This window comes from Tympanuchus pallidicinctus, unplaced genomic scaffold (genome assembly GCF_026119805.1).
Source record: "Tympanuchus pallidicinctus isolate F22 unplaced genomic scaffold, pur_lepc_1.0 scaffold22, whole genome shotgun sequence".
Lineage (NCBI taxonomy): Eukaryota > Metazoa > Chordata > Aves > Galliformes > Phasianidae > Tympanuchus > Tympanuchus pallidicinctus.
Window position 1 is genome coordinate 17,782,333 of NW_026294739.1, and position 17,884 is coordinate 17,800,216.

Here is a 17,884-nt window from a genome sequence, read left to right on the forward strand (position 1 = left end):
ACGTATGATGAAAGAAGAAAGGAGAAAATGAGAAGCACGTAAAAGAGACTGAAAATTCGGCCAGCCTTACTCTTCCTCAGGGCAGCGCTGATCACTGCTGCAGTCGCAGCCTTTACATGCTGTAATTTCTGCAGCGGCAGCGCTGGCAGAACTCTACAAAGAGAGCTACATTAATCCAGTCAGGATGTGACGAAAGCATGTAAAACCAATTTCCAAATCCGTAAGACTAAAGTAGGATTTAATTTATTTAGCTTTGTATTTCTGCAATAATTCCAAATGATTCTTGTTTTAACAGGGTCTGTTTTGTCATCAAGAAATAAAAACAAACAAACAAAACAAAAAAAAACGAACAAAAATTCAGGCAGTTGAGAGCTGCAAATTCAAGATAATGCCCCGAAGGCCTCACTGTGCTATAAACAGTCCTGTGCATGCTCTAGCAGAGCATAGCAGCACCAAGCTCGGCCTCAGCTTTGTTCCTGCCAAGCCCCAGAACCTCTCTTCTAGTTCAGTTTATTAATCAAAAGACAACAATAATATCAAACCTTCTCAGACTAGCTATTTAAAAGAGCTCAATAAAAAAGAAAAATAAGTGGTAGCTCCAGAGATTTAGAAGTTTAACACTAATAACAGAGCAAACTCTCACTGCCTTTTCTTTAGAAACCAGTTGGTAAAAACTAAGAATCTGATCTCACCAATAATGACAAAAAAGGAAAGGCAGGCACTGTAGCCTCAAGCCTTTAATGTAAACAGCTGCTTTTTCCTCTGTCAGAAACCCATGTGAAGGCGGTGGGCTGGTCAACAGAGCAGGCCCACGTTTCCATCAGCACAATTGAGCAGAATGCGATCTTCTCATTCTCCTTTAAAGCTTTTCTTAGTTTACTTGACCCCCACTGTAACAAGACTAGGCATACATTGCATAAACACAGTCCCTTTCACTTAGAAGTGTTTGTACAAGTGCTACAGATCACACACACGAGTTCAGTTCTCCCGTTCCTCTGGGTGTCATCTCCAGTTCTGGCACTCAAAGGTCTGCATTACAGTCTATGCACTGCATCTCAGCTCCTAGGCTACAAATTCTGATTTTAAAATGCGGTCAAAATGCAGAGCTGCAAACATTAATAAAAGTAAAGGAAAGCCCTACCATCTGAGGAACTCACCACACTGCAGAAATATGATGAGCCTTCAAAATTACACTCCAAGAGAATTTTTTGTACATGTAACAAATTTGAGCTCAGTACACCTTGGTAATATTTTTGGGGAAAAAATAAAGATAAAATGCATAGATTAGAAAAATTTCATACAGGAACCAGTAAGTCACTTCACCTCATCTTTTTTACTTGATCAGTGCTTTTGTTTTTAATGTAATGCTTCCTCTTTCAGCCACTGATTGTTGCTATGTTGTTTTCCCACACCAGACTAAGGAGCTCACATACCTATTTTAACGTCGAAGTACTTCTGCGCTGTGATCAACATAATATTTTATGTTGCCTAACACCTACTTCACTATGAAGGAAATGAGTTCCTCAAACTCATATTTAACTTTTATTTCTCATCTACTGCTAAAGAAATGCTACCAACTTCAGGAGTTGAGGCCCATCGTTCCCTGTAGAACTGCATCCTTAATAATTTTCTAGGTTCTATGATAACATAGTCATCATAGCATTTCAGTTCCTACAGTTTCAAAGGACTTATAAATACAGAAAATACCTCTGGGCCTAGGATTAGAATGGAAATCAGGTTTCAGCCACAACCACAGGGAGAAGAGATACTGAACGGCAGAATATTTGAAACTTTTGAGATTCGTAATACAAGTGACCGAACTTCAGCTACTTTGCAAAAGCAGATATGCATTCACATATGTGCAAAATCCCATATATAAATAGATGACTATATAAATATATACACATATTTATGTCCACAGGAAATAGAAATTGCAGAACTTATTTCAAGTTTAAAAAAAAAAAATCCATGAGAACAAAAGGAACATCTATCTTCATTTCCAAAACACAACATGTTATCTATCATTTTAGCATATATGTAAAGCTGAATAATTTAGAAATAAAACCCCCAGAGACCATATTTGGATTCTCAGAAACCACAGAGATTAAATTCTCTCTTTTTTTTTTTTTGGGAGGGAGTGGGGGGAAGGGAGGAGGTAGGAGTGGGGAACAGTTTAATTTTCTTATGCAGTTTCTAGAAATATTTGCAAAGAAAAACCAAGCATAATACAGAGGAAAGCCATTTGTGTTTTCTTAGTCACTTTCTGCACTGCTAGCAACACAGCAGCAGGTTCCATTTGCCTTACACTGAGCATATAATGAATAATTCAGTTTCTTGCATTGTTCCCTAAATAGTTGATAGGGAATGGTAACTTTATTCATGACCGTATGGCCTTTTTTTTAAGCTCATCTATGTATTTAATAATGCACATCACAAGACCCATCACCCAGCTTGGCCTTTATTAAAAATAAAAGCATTTAGTAACCATTGCAAACAAATGGTCATGAAATAAGCAACTTCCCGGAGCTACCACCTTTTGCTCACAAATAGCACTCGCCCAGCTATTTAAATAATTAAATGGTCCCAATCTGCACTGCATCAGCGTTGTCTCACGTAGCCTTCGACAAGAAACAGATTCCAGAACTGCTGGGAACATGTTCCTGCCTCAGCCATAATCATAACCATAAATAAGTGAGCACTCCGCTAAATCACAAATGTCCTGCTGGAACAAAGAAAATGATTTCCATGAAAGATGACATTTTCACAGTCTCCTTATCCATTTTAAACTATCACTGCTTCCTCCCACTGCCTTCCACTGTTTTGAAAAACTCCTGGTCTTCTCTAGCTTTCAGGCTCCAGTTCACCACTTGAAAAAAAAAGCAAAATTTGTTATTTTATAGAGCAGAACCTAAGTATGTAAGTATATATAAAGGAACAGTAACCTTTTCCCTTAAGCCTCACAAGCTGCTCTATTAGCCCACTGGTCAACAAAGTTTGAGCTCCCACTGGAAAATGTAAGAAAAATAAAAGAAAAAATTGTATATGCTGATCTTTTCTGATATGATTGTGGAAGAACTGGTACAAGGAAATCTGTGTGATACTATAGAAAAGCAAAAAACTGTACAACAGCTGAAAAGATGGAAGTTGTTAAATTTTCTCCAACTTTCACAAAAGATAAACAAAGACACTAAGCTGGTTGAAGACCAGTTTCTTTTATCAATGCACATACAAAAATCCAAACTAGGAATAATACTAAATTCAGGATTTCCAAACAATTTTACTTCTGAGACATTAGAATACTTAGTTTTGGTAGTGACACTTGAGTTCACTATTCTTTTGTAATGGAAAAAAAAAAAAAGAAATAGTAACTGAGGAAACTTACATCTAACTGGAATATTTCAACATTTTCACCCATTAAAAAATAGGAAGAAAGGGGGCTGTGACATGTTTTCTATTCCGGACTGGCACTAGTTCATCAAGAACTCATCTGCATGTAAATTTCAATCAATTAAACGTGTTCAAGGGAAACATTGGGTGAGGGTGAGACTTGAAGGGAGACATGAAGGGTGAGACTTCACTCTCATTCTAAGATTATTATCTACTGAGACAGCGTATATTCAAAGATCCATACACACGTCCTGAGTTATTTAACTTCTTGTCCATAGTTATCAAGAAACTGTGGAAAAGCAACCATGAAATAAACTTGTTTAATTTTGAAAGTCTAGCACTGGACAAGTTCCAATATTACTGGAAAAGGATGATCTTTTTAATATATTTTATATTTGTTTCAGCATGGCAAGTAATACACTTCAGAAACTCATCAGCTTTCAAAGAGAATTGAAGTGAGAATAGAAGCCCCTTACTGCAAGACTACCATAGAAGACAATTATTAAAATTGATTATTATTCAGACAATATCAATTTCATTATCCCCGATCGATTCCTAGTGTTGCCTGTTAGTAGCCTTCAGTCCTGAGCGCTGCATGAATGGTAACCTAATCCCACACAAATTGCAGTCCTGCTGGTCTCAGTGAATTTGGTAACAGCCTGAATTATTAGCAAGCTTCTAGTAGATAGCTGTCATAGGTGCTGACTGCAGGAACTGGATGTCAAAGCACAACCACAGAGGGCTGAGAAAACTCTTTCCCCTCCAGGCTTTGTTAATTTGATTTATGTGTACAGGCAGGAAACTAATTGCTAATTGTTGCAGCACATACCATGGAATTGCAGCACTCCATTCAAAAGCTGCATCTCAAGAGTACCAATAGATTTCAGTTTTACAGTATGGTGATGAGGCACATCCTAAACAGGAATTTGTTAGTTCTGGTGCCTAAGAAATGGTACAAAGGTAACTTGCAATGTCCTGTGCCACCATCTCCTCCCTGGGGAAAACAGCCACCCCTGAGCACACGGTCACACTGAGCGCCAACACAGTCAGCATGAGCACACTTTTCCTGTTGTTCAGGCAATTAGCAGATAACGCACCTCATGCCAGTAATTAAATTGTTAAGAGTCTTTGTTCTGGAATGTTTGTTTCTCAGTATCTTTATAAGTATGTTCCTGGGACTACTAGTTAAAGTTGTTAATTCTCCCTGTATTAGGGTGCAAAGACTGGACAATGTCAAACCATTTTGTACAATTTCCACATCCTCGTTATTTCCCTGTCGGAAGCAATTGCTCTACAAAAAAAAAAAAAAAAAAAGAATACTGCTTGTTGTCTCAACAGAACGTGATGGTTGATGGTATTTTCTACAGAATCTTTCTGTTAGAAGACGTATGGTTTGGTTATGTCTATAAAACTGATGAGTGACGACATAAATAAAACCCTTGCCTGTAAATACTGCCTTTTAGCCAGTATTATTGTCAGAATCACTCAGAAATGTCTAGTCAAATACTTCTTCAGGTATAGTCCAACACTAAGCCTCAGGTATACCAAACACTGCACAAACTGTTACTGCTCTGTGATTCATAAATGTTTTGCCATCTGTTCCAGTTTGCCCCATGCTGAAGAAACAACCCTCAGAAATCCTTAGCTTTCCAAATAGCATTCAGCACCTGCCAGTAAAGGCATGAGGCCTGGGGGACATCAGCTGGTCCCGAGACCTTGAAAACAGGGAAACTGAGGGAATCAGTCCCTCGGTCCTCCTGACCGCCCGAGCAGGTGAGAGTGAAGTATGCTAGACCTTAAAAAGCAAATTAGTCGTCAGCCCATTTCATCATCTGTGATAAAAAGTAGTACTTGTCACTGCTGAGAGATGCTATTTTTAATTAGGACTAAATTGCTCCATACTTTTCAGCAGTCATGATAAAGAGGTAGATGTCTAATAGCTATGGAAATTGGTTTTCCCTCTAAACTCTAGCCACACATCTGCTTATAGCAAATGAGGCAAATTGGCAAGGTAACCTAATTTTAAGAGTTAAAATTACACAGTCCAGAAAGGAGTCATCAGAGCAAAATTCAGTTGCTTTCTATAGCCTATAAAAAACAGGTGTTCCTTTTCATTAGAAAACGTGAGGCACTGGATCAACACTTAGATATTCCATAAGAAAGCACTCCAATGTGAAAGTTCAGGTTTCAGGCCCTGCTCATCCTAACACAGAACAGGACTACTACCCTCAGCCCCATCTGTCATCTCTCACCAGCACTGGACTGCCCCCTATCCCCCTATCTTCCTCCCCTCGTTTCCACCCCAAACTTGTGAACGCTGCATTGAAATAGATAATGTACTATAAAAAAAAGTAAGAAAGATAGATTCAAGAAAAAATGGTAAAAAAAAGAAAAGCCTTCAAAAAATTCCAAATTAGCTAATCTACAAAATAAACAACCTGGAATTATACCCTTACCGGAGAATACTCCAAAGCATTATTCTCAGTTTTCAGTTTGTAGCCATGCAGGACATCACATGCAATGCACAAACCCTTCAGCTTCAATTCTTGTATGAAAAGGTCTCAGAGGTTTGGCAGTATCTGTCATGTTCTTATGCCTCAACAACAATTTTTATTTTTTTATTTTTTTATTTTGTTGTCTTTTGAAATGTTTCTGAGCAGGTAAGTTGTCCCAGTCGCAATTTCCTTTCTGTTTATCCTAGCACAGAACTGCACGATGATTTAAGAAAGCCGCAGTAAGGCAGAAGCCATTCATGTGGGCTGTGATAGATAAGAAAATTTATCAAGGGACTCATTACTTATTATGCCAATGTGAAAGTACAGCTTATTGGATCTAATTCATTACTATAACACACTGGTGTATTGCTTACAAAAAATAATTTTAAATCAACACTGTGCACTTCATTTACAGAAAACAAAATTATAACACAAAAAAATCACACTGTAAATGATTTCCCAAATCAAACATCTCAGATTCAATATATTTTTATGGTGATCATTAAGAAAAATAATCAACAGAGGGGAAAAATTGTTTTTAGTAAACTGTATAGTGGACTCGATATATATAAATCATGTCCTTAGATGTTGAAGAAACCATAAGCTAAGATGTTTCTTCAAACAGGAAGAGGGATTTTATAAGCATATGCTGCAACTGACAGTAATGGAAGAAACTATATAATATATCACTACATCAATGTAACGCTTCTTTCTTCCATCCATAGAAAAACAAATGAAAGAGCTATGTTAAGCCATTAAAAAAAAAAAAGGGGGGGGAGGGGGGGGCAAATCAAATGAAACCAATGAAAACTATAAAGCAGACAAGACTTTCTAATACCTTTGAAGTACAAACACAGACTATTTTGGGGCAGGGGAAAAAATCATATTGGACATAAGTAGGTATCTGGAGCTGAAATTTATCAAGTTAGTGTTCCACAGATAATGGCTTGGGTCATGCAGGGCATCTTTCTTGCACAAAAGGTACCTCCTCATGTTCTCAGAGCCATTCTTTATGGGTGAGGTACCAGGAGGATAACGGGGAACTTTCACTTGTATGATACTATCTCTTATCTCCTTTCAAAAGGTCTTTGTACTTATAAATACACATTGAAAATTGCCATGTGAATGAAAAGAATCCCAAGTGACTACGCAAAATAGGGGAAAGAAATAAATCCAGAGAGTTCACTGAGCACCTGCTTACCCAGGAGCATCACAATATCAATTTCTAAAGATGCAGCAGAGAGGACTTCAGATTCAAGCTAACTATATTTAGTGCTTGCATTTTTACGGCAATACAATAAATATCTGAGACTGATACACAGCAGCAAATAGGATGAATTCCCACAGACTTACTATTTGCAACATATTTCTCCCGTGCTGGCATGACAGAAGTCAGGATTTATTCGCATACTGAGAACACACAGACAGCTGCTCAGACCCCAGGTAAAGCAAGAAATGGTCTAGGCCAGCTATTCACCCATGAATATGTCAGCATGTAGCTATTAATGAACAGTAGCTATTAATGGCAGTGGGGACAGAATGGGTCTCTCCTGGGAGAAGCAGCCACCAGGAGCACAACAAAAGTCAGTTATTTCTCCTTTCTCCCCTTGTACTCTTCCCATTAGAAGGTGATGATCTATTCCTGCTGAGATTTCTCATTTATGGGACAAATTATTCAGTTTTTCCTATAAGCAACTTGGAAATTTAATTCATTCCAAATTTCCACAGTTCAGCTTTTCCAAGACATTCTGGGGTCTCTTTGCTTGCCAAGTGTTTTGCAAGTTTTACTTGATACAAATGTTTGAAGCTCCAAGGACTTAACAACACTGAATATAACTGCTGAGGGACAACAGAAACTTGGGTCTGAAGGAAGTTTCCTTTCTCACTTTCAGACAAAGATATAAAGTCCTTTCCTCGCTGCAAAGCAACTTTTGTTTCTGTGGCAGTGACCATGTAAGGAGAGCTGCTTCTATCTACTTTCCTACAGTCCTTTGAAGAACTAAGCTGAAGTTGAGGATAGAACCAGGCACTGGTGACGAATCAATTCTTGCCAGAGATGGATTTGTGAGATTCTGCAGGTGATATTACCAGCTGGAAGAAGGAAAAGATATGCCTCCAAAGGACAGTTAGTTACAACTAGATGCATTACGAAGGGATTTAAACCTCCCTATTGCTCGAGGGGGAAGAAATCTCAGTGAAGAAAGATTTGAGTGAGGATATATAGAATGAAAAGCAGAGCTGAAATGTAAGAACAGCCCTACGGACTGGATGAAGAGCAAAGCGAAAACGTCTTTGGTCTGTAGGTCTGTGTTGTTAATCATGGAAACACGTATTCATCTTTCACAGTCATAAGGCTGTGAATGTGCCAGCAGCTGAGAACTCTCACTGCTGAAAGGAATGGCACAATAAGGCCGTGCAAGGCCGTCAGGATTTTTAAAATAACGTTTGAGAGAATTAACTGATCAGATAAGTAAGGTATAGCTAGAATTATCACAAACAGCACCACAACAGTCCATCTTTCTTCACATTTATCATTCAACGTGAATCCACTTACAAAGTGAATTTATAGAAATCAAATCAAAAACCAAAACTTCCTATAAAATAAACATAGTAGACTCATTATCTCATTTTTTTCCTCTTGCTTTTCTTGAAGACAGAGCAGCAAATGAGCACTCTCTGAGTCAAAAAAGAAACGTAGCAGGCATGCCTCTCTCCTATTTCAGCAAACTCTGAAGACAAACTGCTGTCATATGTGACCCTTCCATTTAACTTGCGCAGAATCCAGTCCAAATCCCAATAAAAAAAAGTAAATCAACAGAAGCCCCCTGGCACATTTCAGCAACTTCATTTAAGCCCAGAGGGTCCCAATACACAGAACAACTTCCATTGCAGCAGACATCATCCCAGCTGATCCCACTCCAGACCTCCACGTACATTAAGCCAATGTCAACCAGGGTAAAAGGATTGGCACAACTGTGTCTTCAACACATTTTCCCTTTAACTCCTTTATCAAAATTGTTAGCAAAATTTCTTACATTTATTGAGTCTGATCTAAGTAGTAAGCTACAAAAATTAAATTAATGTCATTCTCAGTAACATTTAGAAACTGCAAGCTAAGCAGCTGCCACTTATCCCTAGTAATTCAAAGTATATTACACTGAAAGACTTACAATAACACTTATTGATTTTGTCAGTTTTTTTTCCTTTCCCCAAGAAACATATGCTGTGTGTTCTATATTTGTGGGACTCCATATACTCAGGTTTCATTGCAATAGCTTTGACTCTTGACAAACAGATGTTGAGGGAAAATAGCTTAACAGAACACGCAATAAAAACTTTCTCAGATCAAAATGTTGGATAAAGAAAAATCTTGTGGGTAATATACTAAACTAAAAGCTCCAACTGTATATTTTTATACAGAACTGAAAACCAATGCTTGATGACATTTGCGGAAATATTGCTGTTATGTAGGAAAAAAATCACCAAGTTCTAAGTATTATGCTAATTAAAGTATGGCAACACGGTAAGTTCTATTAGGTGCAAAGTATTTCTATAATTGATTTTACCCAAAGGCCAGAGTTAAATTAACATCTCAATAGTTAGCCAAAATAATTTGAAAAGTGATGAAACAACAGAACTTTTTAAAACCACTCTTCAAAATAATAAAATGGCAAGCAATTCCAAATTCCAAATCCAAGTACTGGAATACCATCCTGACACCAACAGAGTTCTCTGCGATTTTCTGTAATTTTTGTAATATCCTATCAGTAGAATCTAGCTTATTAAAATACTTTGCTCATGATTAAGCTTGATGACAGACCTCAGTCTACCTTCCTTTGTGAGCAGACATAGAAGTTAAATCCGTAGCATACAGAATCCCCAATTGTTCATCACCTTTAGCATTTCCCATGATGAAAATAATTGGATTCATAACGTCGAGCCAGAACAGCACATGAAAACTGGCATGAAGTCCTTTATAATGCATATATACATTTTAAACTTGTATTTAGTATTTAGTAGTAATACTGGTTCAAAGCATGCTACTAACCACTTCAAGGATTTTAGGTTCAAGTTTACCTCATGAAAAAAAAAAAAAAAAAAAAAAGAGACAAATTATATTGGAATATTTCAATAATTACTTTCAATTTACCCACACAAACTCTTTGGATTTCCTCTACAACAATCCTCCTTAATCCTGGGTATATAAATTCTGCCACTTCTCAACTACTACTGATCAAAAAATGTGCAATGTGTTTCTTTCGCCATGAAAAAAGAACTTTCACTGCTCTGGGTCACTTCCAGAAGCCAGAAATAAGTCAAATTCCTCCTTCATGGAGAACCAACTTTAAAAAATTGGCACGAAAACCTACTTTCTTCCACATTCACTGCATGAGAAAAGTGATTGTACTCTTGTACAAAAGCATTTTATAAACTTTCAAACCAGCGGAAAGTTTCTGTATGGAAAAAGAAATAATAAAATAAAAATAAAACCCAGTCAGGGGTTTCAGTAGGCAATTCATAACACTTCATATCCATACCCAAGTTAATAGGTACTATGTATTAAAACACTGTTTTTTCAATTCAGTAAATTTTAAAAACGTTTTGGGAGAAGGAGTCACCCTCCTGATTATGTTCTTAAAACAATCTCTCACAGTTCGGATTTCAGTTTTCCCCTCTAAAGCACGCGAACTTAAGGTTGACATCACACTCACAGGCTGAAAATAGAGAGCAAAGATTCATCTATTTGCCACAGACCAGACTGGGATTTCACAGAGATCCTATTATTACAGACCACAGTCTAACACTTTGCTCTTCAACAATGTTATCTGACGATTGACTGCAATTAGAAAATCTGGTGCTTTCTCCTATATGCAATCTGAATAGTTTGTGTTTTTGCAATTAACGTACATGAAAGGTAACATTAATATACTGAGTAAACAAGTTACTGATCTCTTAAAATAAATACATTTCCATAAGACAACAACTAAGACAAATCCACATTACTATAAGTATCATTCATAAAGGAAAATCCAAGGTTTGTAAATAAAAATTAAAAAAAAAATAAAAATTAACAGCAATTCTTTATATTCACATTTGATGGCTCTAAGTAAAAAAAAAAAAACAAACAAAAAAACCACATACCTGTATATTTGCTGAATATTTTCAGCTTTGATTTCCTTGAGGATTTCGTGGTAGTTCTGAGGATTATTTGGTTCTGGAGATGCTGGAGGAGAAGGGCATTTCTTGCCCGCATAATATCCTATCATAATTCCAAAAATAAATAAAATCAATGCAGCACAAAATACTTTCAGTATCTGAAAAAAACTGCAGCGGTGGCTCTTTGGCGACTGTCTTGAATAGTGTGAGATGTACTCAGGGTCTTCCTGAAGTCTCTGGAATCTTCCCTTAGGAGAAGCTGATGGCTGGATGGGCTCAAGATCGAGGTCAGGGCTCTCTGACTTTCCCAGATGATGCTGGACTGCACCATCGAGTCGGAAATGGTCAAAGCCAGGCTCCTCCAGCTCTTTTTCCATGTCCCATTCCAGTTCTAGAGCTGTGGCCTGGAGGTCATCACTGTCAAGGTATTGGCCCTGGGTTCTCTGGTCCGCATTCACTTTGTGATAGGCCATCTTTTTAACTGTGAAAACAAATTTTAAAAACAAAAAACAAACTTGAGTGTTTGTTTTCTCATGTCTATGCAAACAATTTATGTCTCCTTTGCAAACCTGGGAGAACTGAAAATACGTATTAAAAAGCAGAAACTCAGTTTCACTCTATTTTCATCTCCCCGTTATTCGTTGTAGGATCAGTGGTCCCACAATAAACATCAAAGCGAAAATAAGATATTTAAAGGAATACAATATATTGAAGAATATGAGTGAAGGGAATTGATGAGTACCAATGGCAAAACACAGAAGTTACTCCATTATTTTTGTCAGTCTCAAGATAGTAATAAAAATTTGAGTGAAGGTACAGAATTTCCAAAACAATTATTTATTATCTGAAAGTCATTTTAAAGCTTAACTGTGCACATCAATTTTATTGCACACACTGTACAAAATAATGCTGCTAAAATAAAGTTGGAAAAATAAAAATAACACTTGCCTGTTCTGACTCTAAACACAAGGAAATGAGAAGTTAAAAAAGAAATTTCAAAGTAACATTCTACTTATACATCAATAGAAGACTTCTTTTTAGATGGAAGATTCTATTATTTATAGGTATTTTAAATGCATAGTTCCTGAATGACTGATGAATTTACTTAGAAATTGTCCCAGCTGTTTTGCTCCACTTATTTTTCCCAATTTAATGAATAAAAATCACTGCCAGATACATATTTACAACAAAATCAATCCTTTAATAGCATGGCATACTTCTAGATACTTCGAAGGAAGTACAAGCCCTCCAAGGGGAACTGACCTCCACTACAAACATTCAAAGTCAATTTCCAGCAAATCATTTTTAACAGACTGCACCAGTGGGGTGCCGTTTTCCTCCATACTTTGACAACAGCTATTCCATCACGTAAGTATCTGTAATCAATGGCTTCTCTAACTTCAGACTCATCAACTAGAATAAAATGATAAAGATATTAAATTTCTTGCAGCGATAGATATCAAACCAAACCCTACACTACATTATCCTTCCATTTTGATGCTTTAAGGCATTTTCAAAGTACCTCCAGATTACGTTACTGGGGCCACATAACAGATGAACACAGTCTACAAGCAGAGAAGAATTTAGCTTGTTTGAAGCTCTTTTGAAGAGAACAAACATCAGAAATCATTGATATAATGAACAGCCTATTGTCCTCCAAAAGTCTGTCTCACTCTCTACCAATTTACAGACTATTTCCTTGTGCAGGCACATAAATATCCCTTGCCTATGCTTCTCAGAGCAGTCCAGTAACAGTGAAGACAGCACATACCTGAGGTATGTGTTTCAGGTTTACCTACCATACACACTTTGCATATCACTTACTCACCTGCAGTACAAACACTTGTATTTGCAGTGGAAGCAAGAGTATAAAGTAAGTTGAATTAAGTTAAAGCACATTGCATAATTTTAAGCACATTTGGATCAATGGACATGCATGCTTTTCAGACATCCAAATGTTGCTGGAAAACCCACAGGGAATCTTTTAAAATCATGCTAGTGTCCTTTAGGATCAAAAATGGTTAGCAAAAATATCTTCCCTGAAAATATGTAGATAGTTCAGAGCTTCACAGATTCTGGTCAATTTAGCAATCACTTAAGTGCTGCCATTCTGAGGTACCTTTGTGCATCTTGCCATGATGCATGCTTAAAATTATGCATATGCTTCATTGCTTTGCAGATCAGAGAACAAAGTGGAAAAATTTTTGTAGCTAAAGTCCTATAAAATAATACATTGTAATTTTTCCAAGTGAATAATCATATATTCATAAAAATACTAGTTTCAAGGGACCTTTGGAGATTATCTAGCCCAGTATCTTATTCAAAGCAGGATCACTGCCAGGCAAATTATGATGTTGTCCTGCTGAACCTTCAAAACTTCCCAGGACAGAGAGGCCAACACCTCTCTGTTAAGCTGTGGGACTTCTCTTCAGAAAAATTTTCCTAACATCAGCCTGAACTTCATGTGCCACAACTTGCCCTTACTTTTACCACCTGCCACTACCAAAGAGAGTTTGCTCTCACATTTCCTTTGACAGAAGAAGAAACAAGCCCTAAATCAGGAACCATTTGCCTGCAGTCTCTCCAGTTTCTCAGCATCCTTCTTAACGAAGAATCCAAAGCTGGACACAAGTTGTGACCTTGCAGTACAGGAGAGCAGTAACATTCCTAGATATGCTAAGCCATGGAGAGGGGAATTTGGCACCCCCATAGTGCTTATACCAGAGTGCTGGTCTACAGTGCACCATATCAAGCCACACTTCCCCAGCTGGACTTCACTTCAAAATCTCCTGAGAGCGTGTGCTGTCTCCTCATCCAGTTTTTGGGGAAGATGCTGAATAATGTCAGCTTCAGAACTGGTCCGCTGATGCACTGTGCTCATTTTACGAGGCACCACACAGCCATCAAGTGCTAATAAATATCCTTTGGAAAGCTGAACCAACCAATCTTCAAGCTATTTATCTTTCCTTTTGCTCTGCCTCCTCCTGTTTTGTTGGTGAAGGGAATAATTTGCAAACATCAATGACATAAGACACCATTAGGTAATAACAACTGCCCAACAAGTTCACCTTCCCAACACCATTTCATATGGCTTTCTACTAAAAAACTATTAAAAGATGAGTGTTTTGCCCTTCAAAAGTAAAGCAAATCTCTTCTATATAATTTTGACTCCAGAATTAATGGAGTCATTTAATACAAGGCTTTAGTCAAATAAACTCCTAACAGGTTATGGCAGTATTACCCACAGAATAAGAATTAAAGGCAGTTTTAAGATGTAGTTGCATGGCTAATGATCAGGCTAAATTTATAAATAGCATCCATTGTATATCAGTAATACTTAAAGTTTTCTCTGCATTTATGACATTTTAAAAACACATGCTATTGTTCAATGAAGTGTATTAATAAAGGTTATTTAAATCTCTGCATATAAATACATAATAAAAATTCATACAGAATTTCTTTAAATGGTTGTTAATGCAGTGAGTAGTAACTGCACTCCACAGCACAATATCTCAGGAACTCAACTTGCATACAAAGTACCAAAATCAGTCATCACATTCCAGAAAAAAAAAAATCTAAAAGAACTAAAATAACAACAAAAAAAATCATAATACATTTCAGGATCGTACTTGAGACAGACTTCAGTGGGATCTGCTTTGCAACGCTTGTGGTATAGTTGAAGAATACAAAGAAAGCAAGAACAGCCCTAGTTACGATCTTCATTTTTATAGTAATATATCCAAGTTCATTATTTGAATGTAAAGACAGAAAAACTTAGCAAGAAGCGTCTGAAATCAGATCCCATAGTGTATTTTAAAATGATTTTAGCTACCGTCTGGTTCTGTATGATATAAATATCTATTTTTTATATGAGCAGTCTTACTTGGCTGGTTAAAGGGGCACCATGACTTGAAGATTATGTGTTAAATATAACTCTAGGTAAGAATTAGAAGGATGAAGAAAACATTACACAGAGAACAACAACATAAAAATAGGCAATAGAAAGAAGGATAAACTGTTAAGTCAAGAAAAGCCACTGTGATACTCTAGCTCAGCCTTCTCAATAACAAAGACCATAAAACAATACATACTTCTGAAAACTTCAGGAGACAGAAAATCCAACCCATCTGCTAGCAAGCTGTTTCGACATTTAATTGCCGTTAAATACATATTTTATTATAAAGATAAAAGAGCAATTGTAAAATGCCAGAAGTCTGAATGTGCTCAAAGTAACCTTGAAAGCTGTTTTAGAGAGACAACAAAGAGGATCATAAATTGTAGAATACTGGACATAGCAAACTGATGACCAATTGAACTCATGCCCCTTTCTATGCTTCCACTTATTTGTGTGGAGAACATTTATAGTGAAGTATCAAATCCATGCTAAATATCCTTTCAGTTGAACATACAAAAAAATTAAGAGAGTTTACCTTAACAGATCATTATTTCCTTAGAAAGCCCATTTCAAAACTACCTATTCTTTGATATAAAAATAATGCACTTACCTTCTGTCTGGTAGGTACATCTTGTTATGAAACTACCAGAAACCTCTTATGATGTTTTTCCTACTTTAATCCCTCATCAATGAAGCCTTTGAAGGCTATCTAATGAGGACTACATGAAAGGTGTTGCATCTATATCACATTAGCTCTCTGTAATACCTCCCCTACAGAAAGGTCAACTAACATGAATAGAACATGAAACCAACAAAGAGAAATATGGATATATTGCAGTGAATTCCCTTATCTTTGTGACTAGTAGTAGCTGCAGTTGTTAAATCCAGTTTACAAGCAGAGGATTCAGGCATGTTCACAGCAGGAAGAGTGGCAAGCATTAACATGCTGCCCAGAGTGAACGCCCCATTGGTCCATCTGGTGTTCTGTTCTGAAAAAGCAACTTTTACCTAGGAAATGTACTAAAGGTATTACATCCTCTTTGTATAGTCAGAAACAGAAAAATCTAGGGCTGTTTTCTAATGGTTCTCCTTTTGATTCTTCTCTCTCTATTCTCTACGCAGGGAATACAAAACAGATATGTCACCTGTTGGAAGGGCAAACAGCTGCACTCGTTCCAGAAATCAACACCCACCACACATACACGTCTTTCAAATGTATTTGACAGCTATTTAGTATTTTGTTGAGACAATGCCAAATTTCAGGCCTATACACCCTTCTTCAGTTCTGAAAAAAAGATTGTTTGCAGAGGAGATTATGATGCCCTTGTCGACAGCAACATTACGCTAATGCAGAAAGTAATATTATTTTTCCATCATATCTTCTGTAATTTTCTTCAGTAATGATTTTTCCTTTCCTTGTGTTTGGGATATGGGCTTGGCAACCAATTTTGGTTACAGCATAAAAAGTTTTTTGTTGCAACAACCATATAAAAAACCAATGGCAAAATCGATCTGCTGTTCCTGCTTCCTTCACTAGCTGGCTCAAGATGAGAACAGTCAAAGAAAAAACTGCAATACTGTTAAATAAGAAACAACAGGCAGATCAAATGTGAGAAAAATGAGTAGAGCACGGTTAGTCATTACATTAAAGTTGTCTGTTCATATAATACTACTCAGCCCTCACTTGGCTTCCATTCCCAAAGTAGCTCTTTCCTCTGGTTCTGGTGGTTACAGCTCAGTTTTCCAGGCACTCTGTGTGATCTGGAGGTTAGCAGCAAGCTCCTATGCATAAGAATCAATCTTTTCCAAAGTATTCTGTGAACCTTAATCTTTCCCTTTTCCCATTCTTCCTCAGACCAAGTGTCTATACACCAAACTAACATATTCAATCTTCTTGCTCATTTTTTTTTTCCCCATAGTCAAGGTTTCATCAAGAATGCATTTCTCACCATGTTCCCCTAGATGTTGTAATTGCCTCTAAAAGAGAAATGAACCAAAACCACAAAGCTTTACCAAGAAAGACCAAAACTGTTACTGGGGCATTTGCATTTAGGCTTACAGTTGAATTTTATGAGAAATAAAACTACGGTAAATATTGTTTAACTTGAAAACGCTGACAGCAGTAGCTGCAATAACAGGCCCTAGATGCTTTTAAGAAAGTTAATTTTGTATGACTCATTCTGTGCTGTAAAATATATTTTTTTTCCCAGTCATTTGTTTGGACACATTTCACTTCAATATATATATTTTTTTCCCAATTGCTTTTTGCTCTTTAATTACAGTCAATCACAACTGAATTACTGTTAAAAGAATAAAAATAATCTTAACTATTAAAATCTGAAAAAAATATACATTGTAAAGCTCTTATACTCTAAATCAGCTTGGCCAGCAGGAATCCATCATAGTTTAAAATGTAAAAAAAAATAATGCAGGGCTGATTCCATTTCTTAAAAACAAAACAAAACAAAACAAAACTAAAAAAACCCCCAAACCTCTACCACCACCAACAGTACTTTCCAAGATCTGCTCCTGCTGAAGAAACCGGAGCTCATAGCAGTAGGAGAAGAGCAGAGCAATTCAGTTACCAGCTCCCTTCTGCTCCTGGTGATACAACACAAAACCAGGTCATCTAGACCAGTTCTGAGAATTTAGGATTAATTTTACAAACTTTTATGGTTACAGGAGATAAATCACGGACTCATCTAGGTACTCTGCTTTTCCAGTAGGACATAAGTATAAATTAATTAGTAGACAAATTAGTAAGTAGATTCTATTAGTGATTAATCATTGTATCAGCAAGATTTCACATTGAAATCAGAGAGATAAATGATATATGAAGCCCCACTGTCTCAAGTTTAGAGTAATTTTTTTTTATAAAACCATATTTTAAATAAAATATTTAGAATGTTGATGAACATAATAACATGGTTCCACTGTCACCATGCTCTCA

General features: G+C 36.8%; 1 protein-coding gene across 4 annotated transcripts in view; it reads right to left on the minus strand.

Moving 5' to 3' along the window:
• Positions 1 to 17,884, minus strand: part of NAALADL2 (N-acetylated alpha-linked acidic dipeptidase like 2) — a 287,821-nt gene that overhangs the window by 191,797 nt on the left and 78,140 nt on the right. For all 4 annotated transcript variants that reach the window (XM_052687257.1, XM_052687255.1, XM_052687256.1 and 1 more), the window contains exon 2: positions 11,025 to 11,520. In XM_052687257.1, the coding sequence (XP_052543217.1) occupies positions 11,025 to 11,520 (496 nt within the window). The remainder of the gene's footprint in view (positions 1 to 11,024; positions 11,521 to 17,884) is intronic.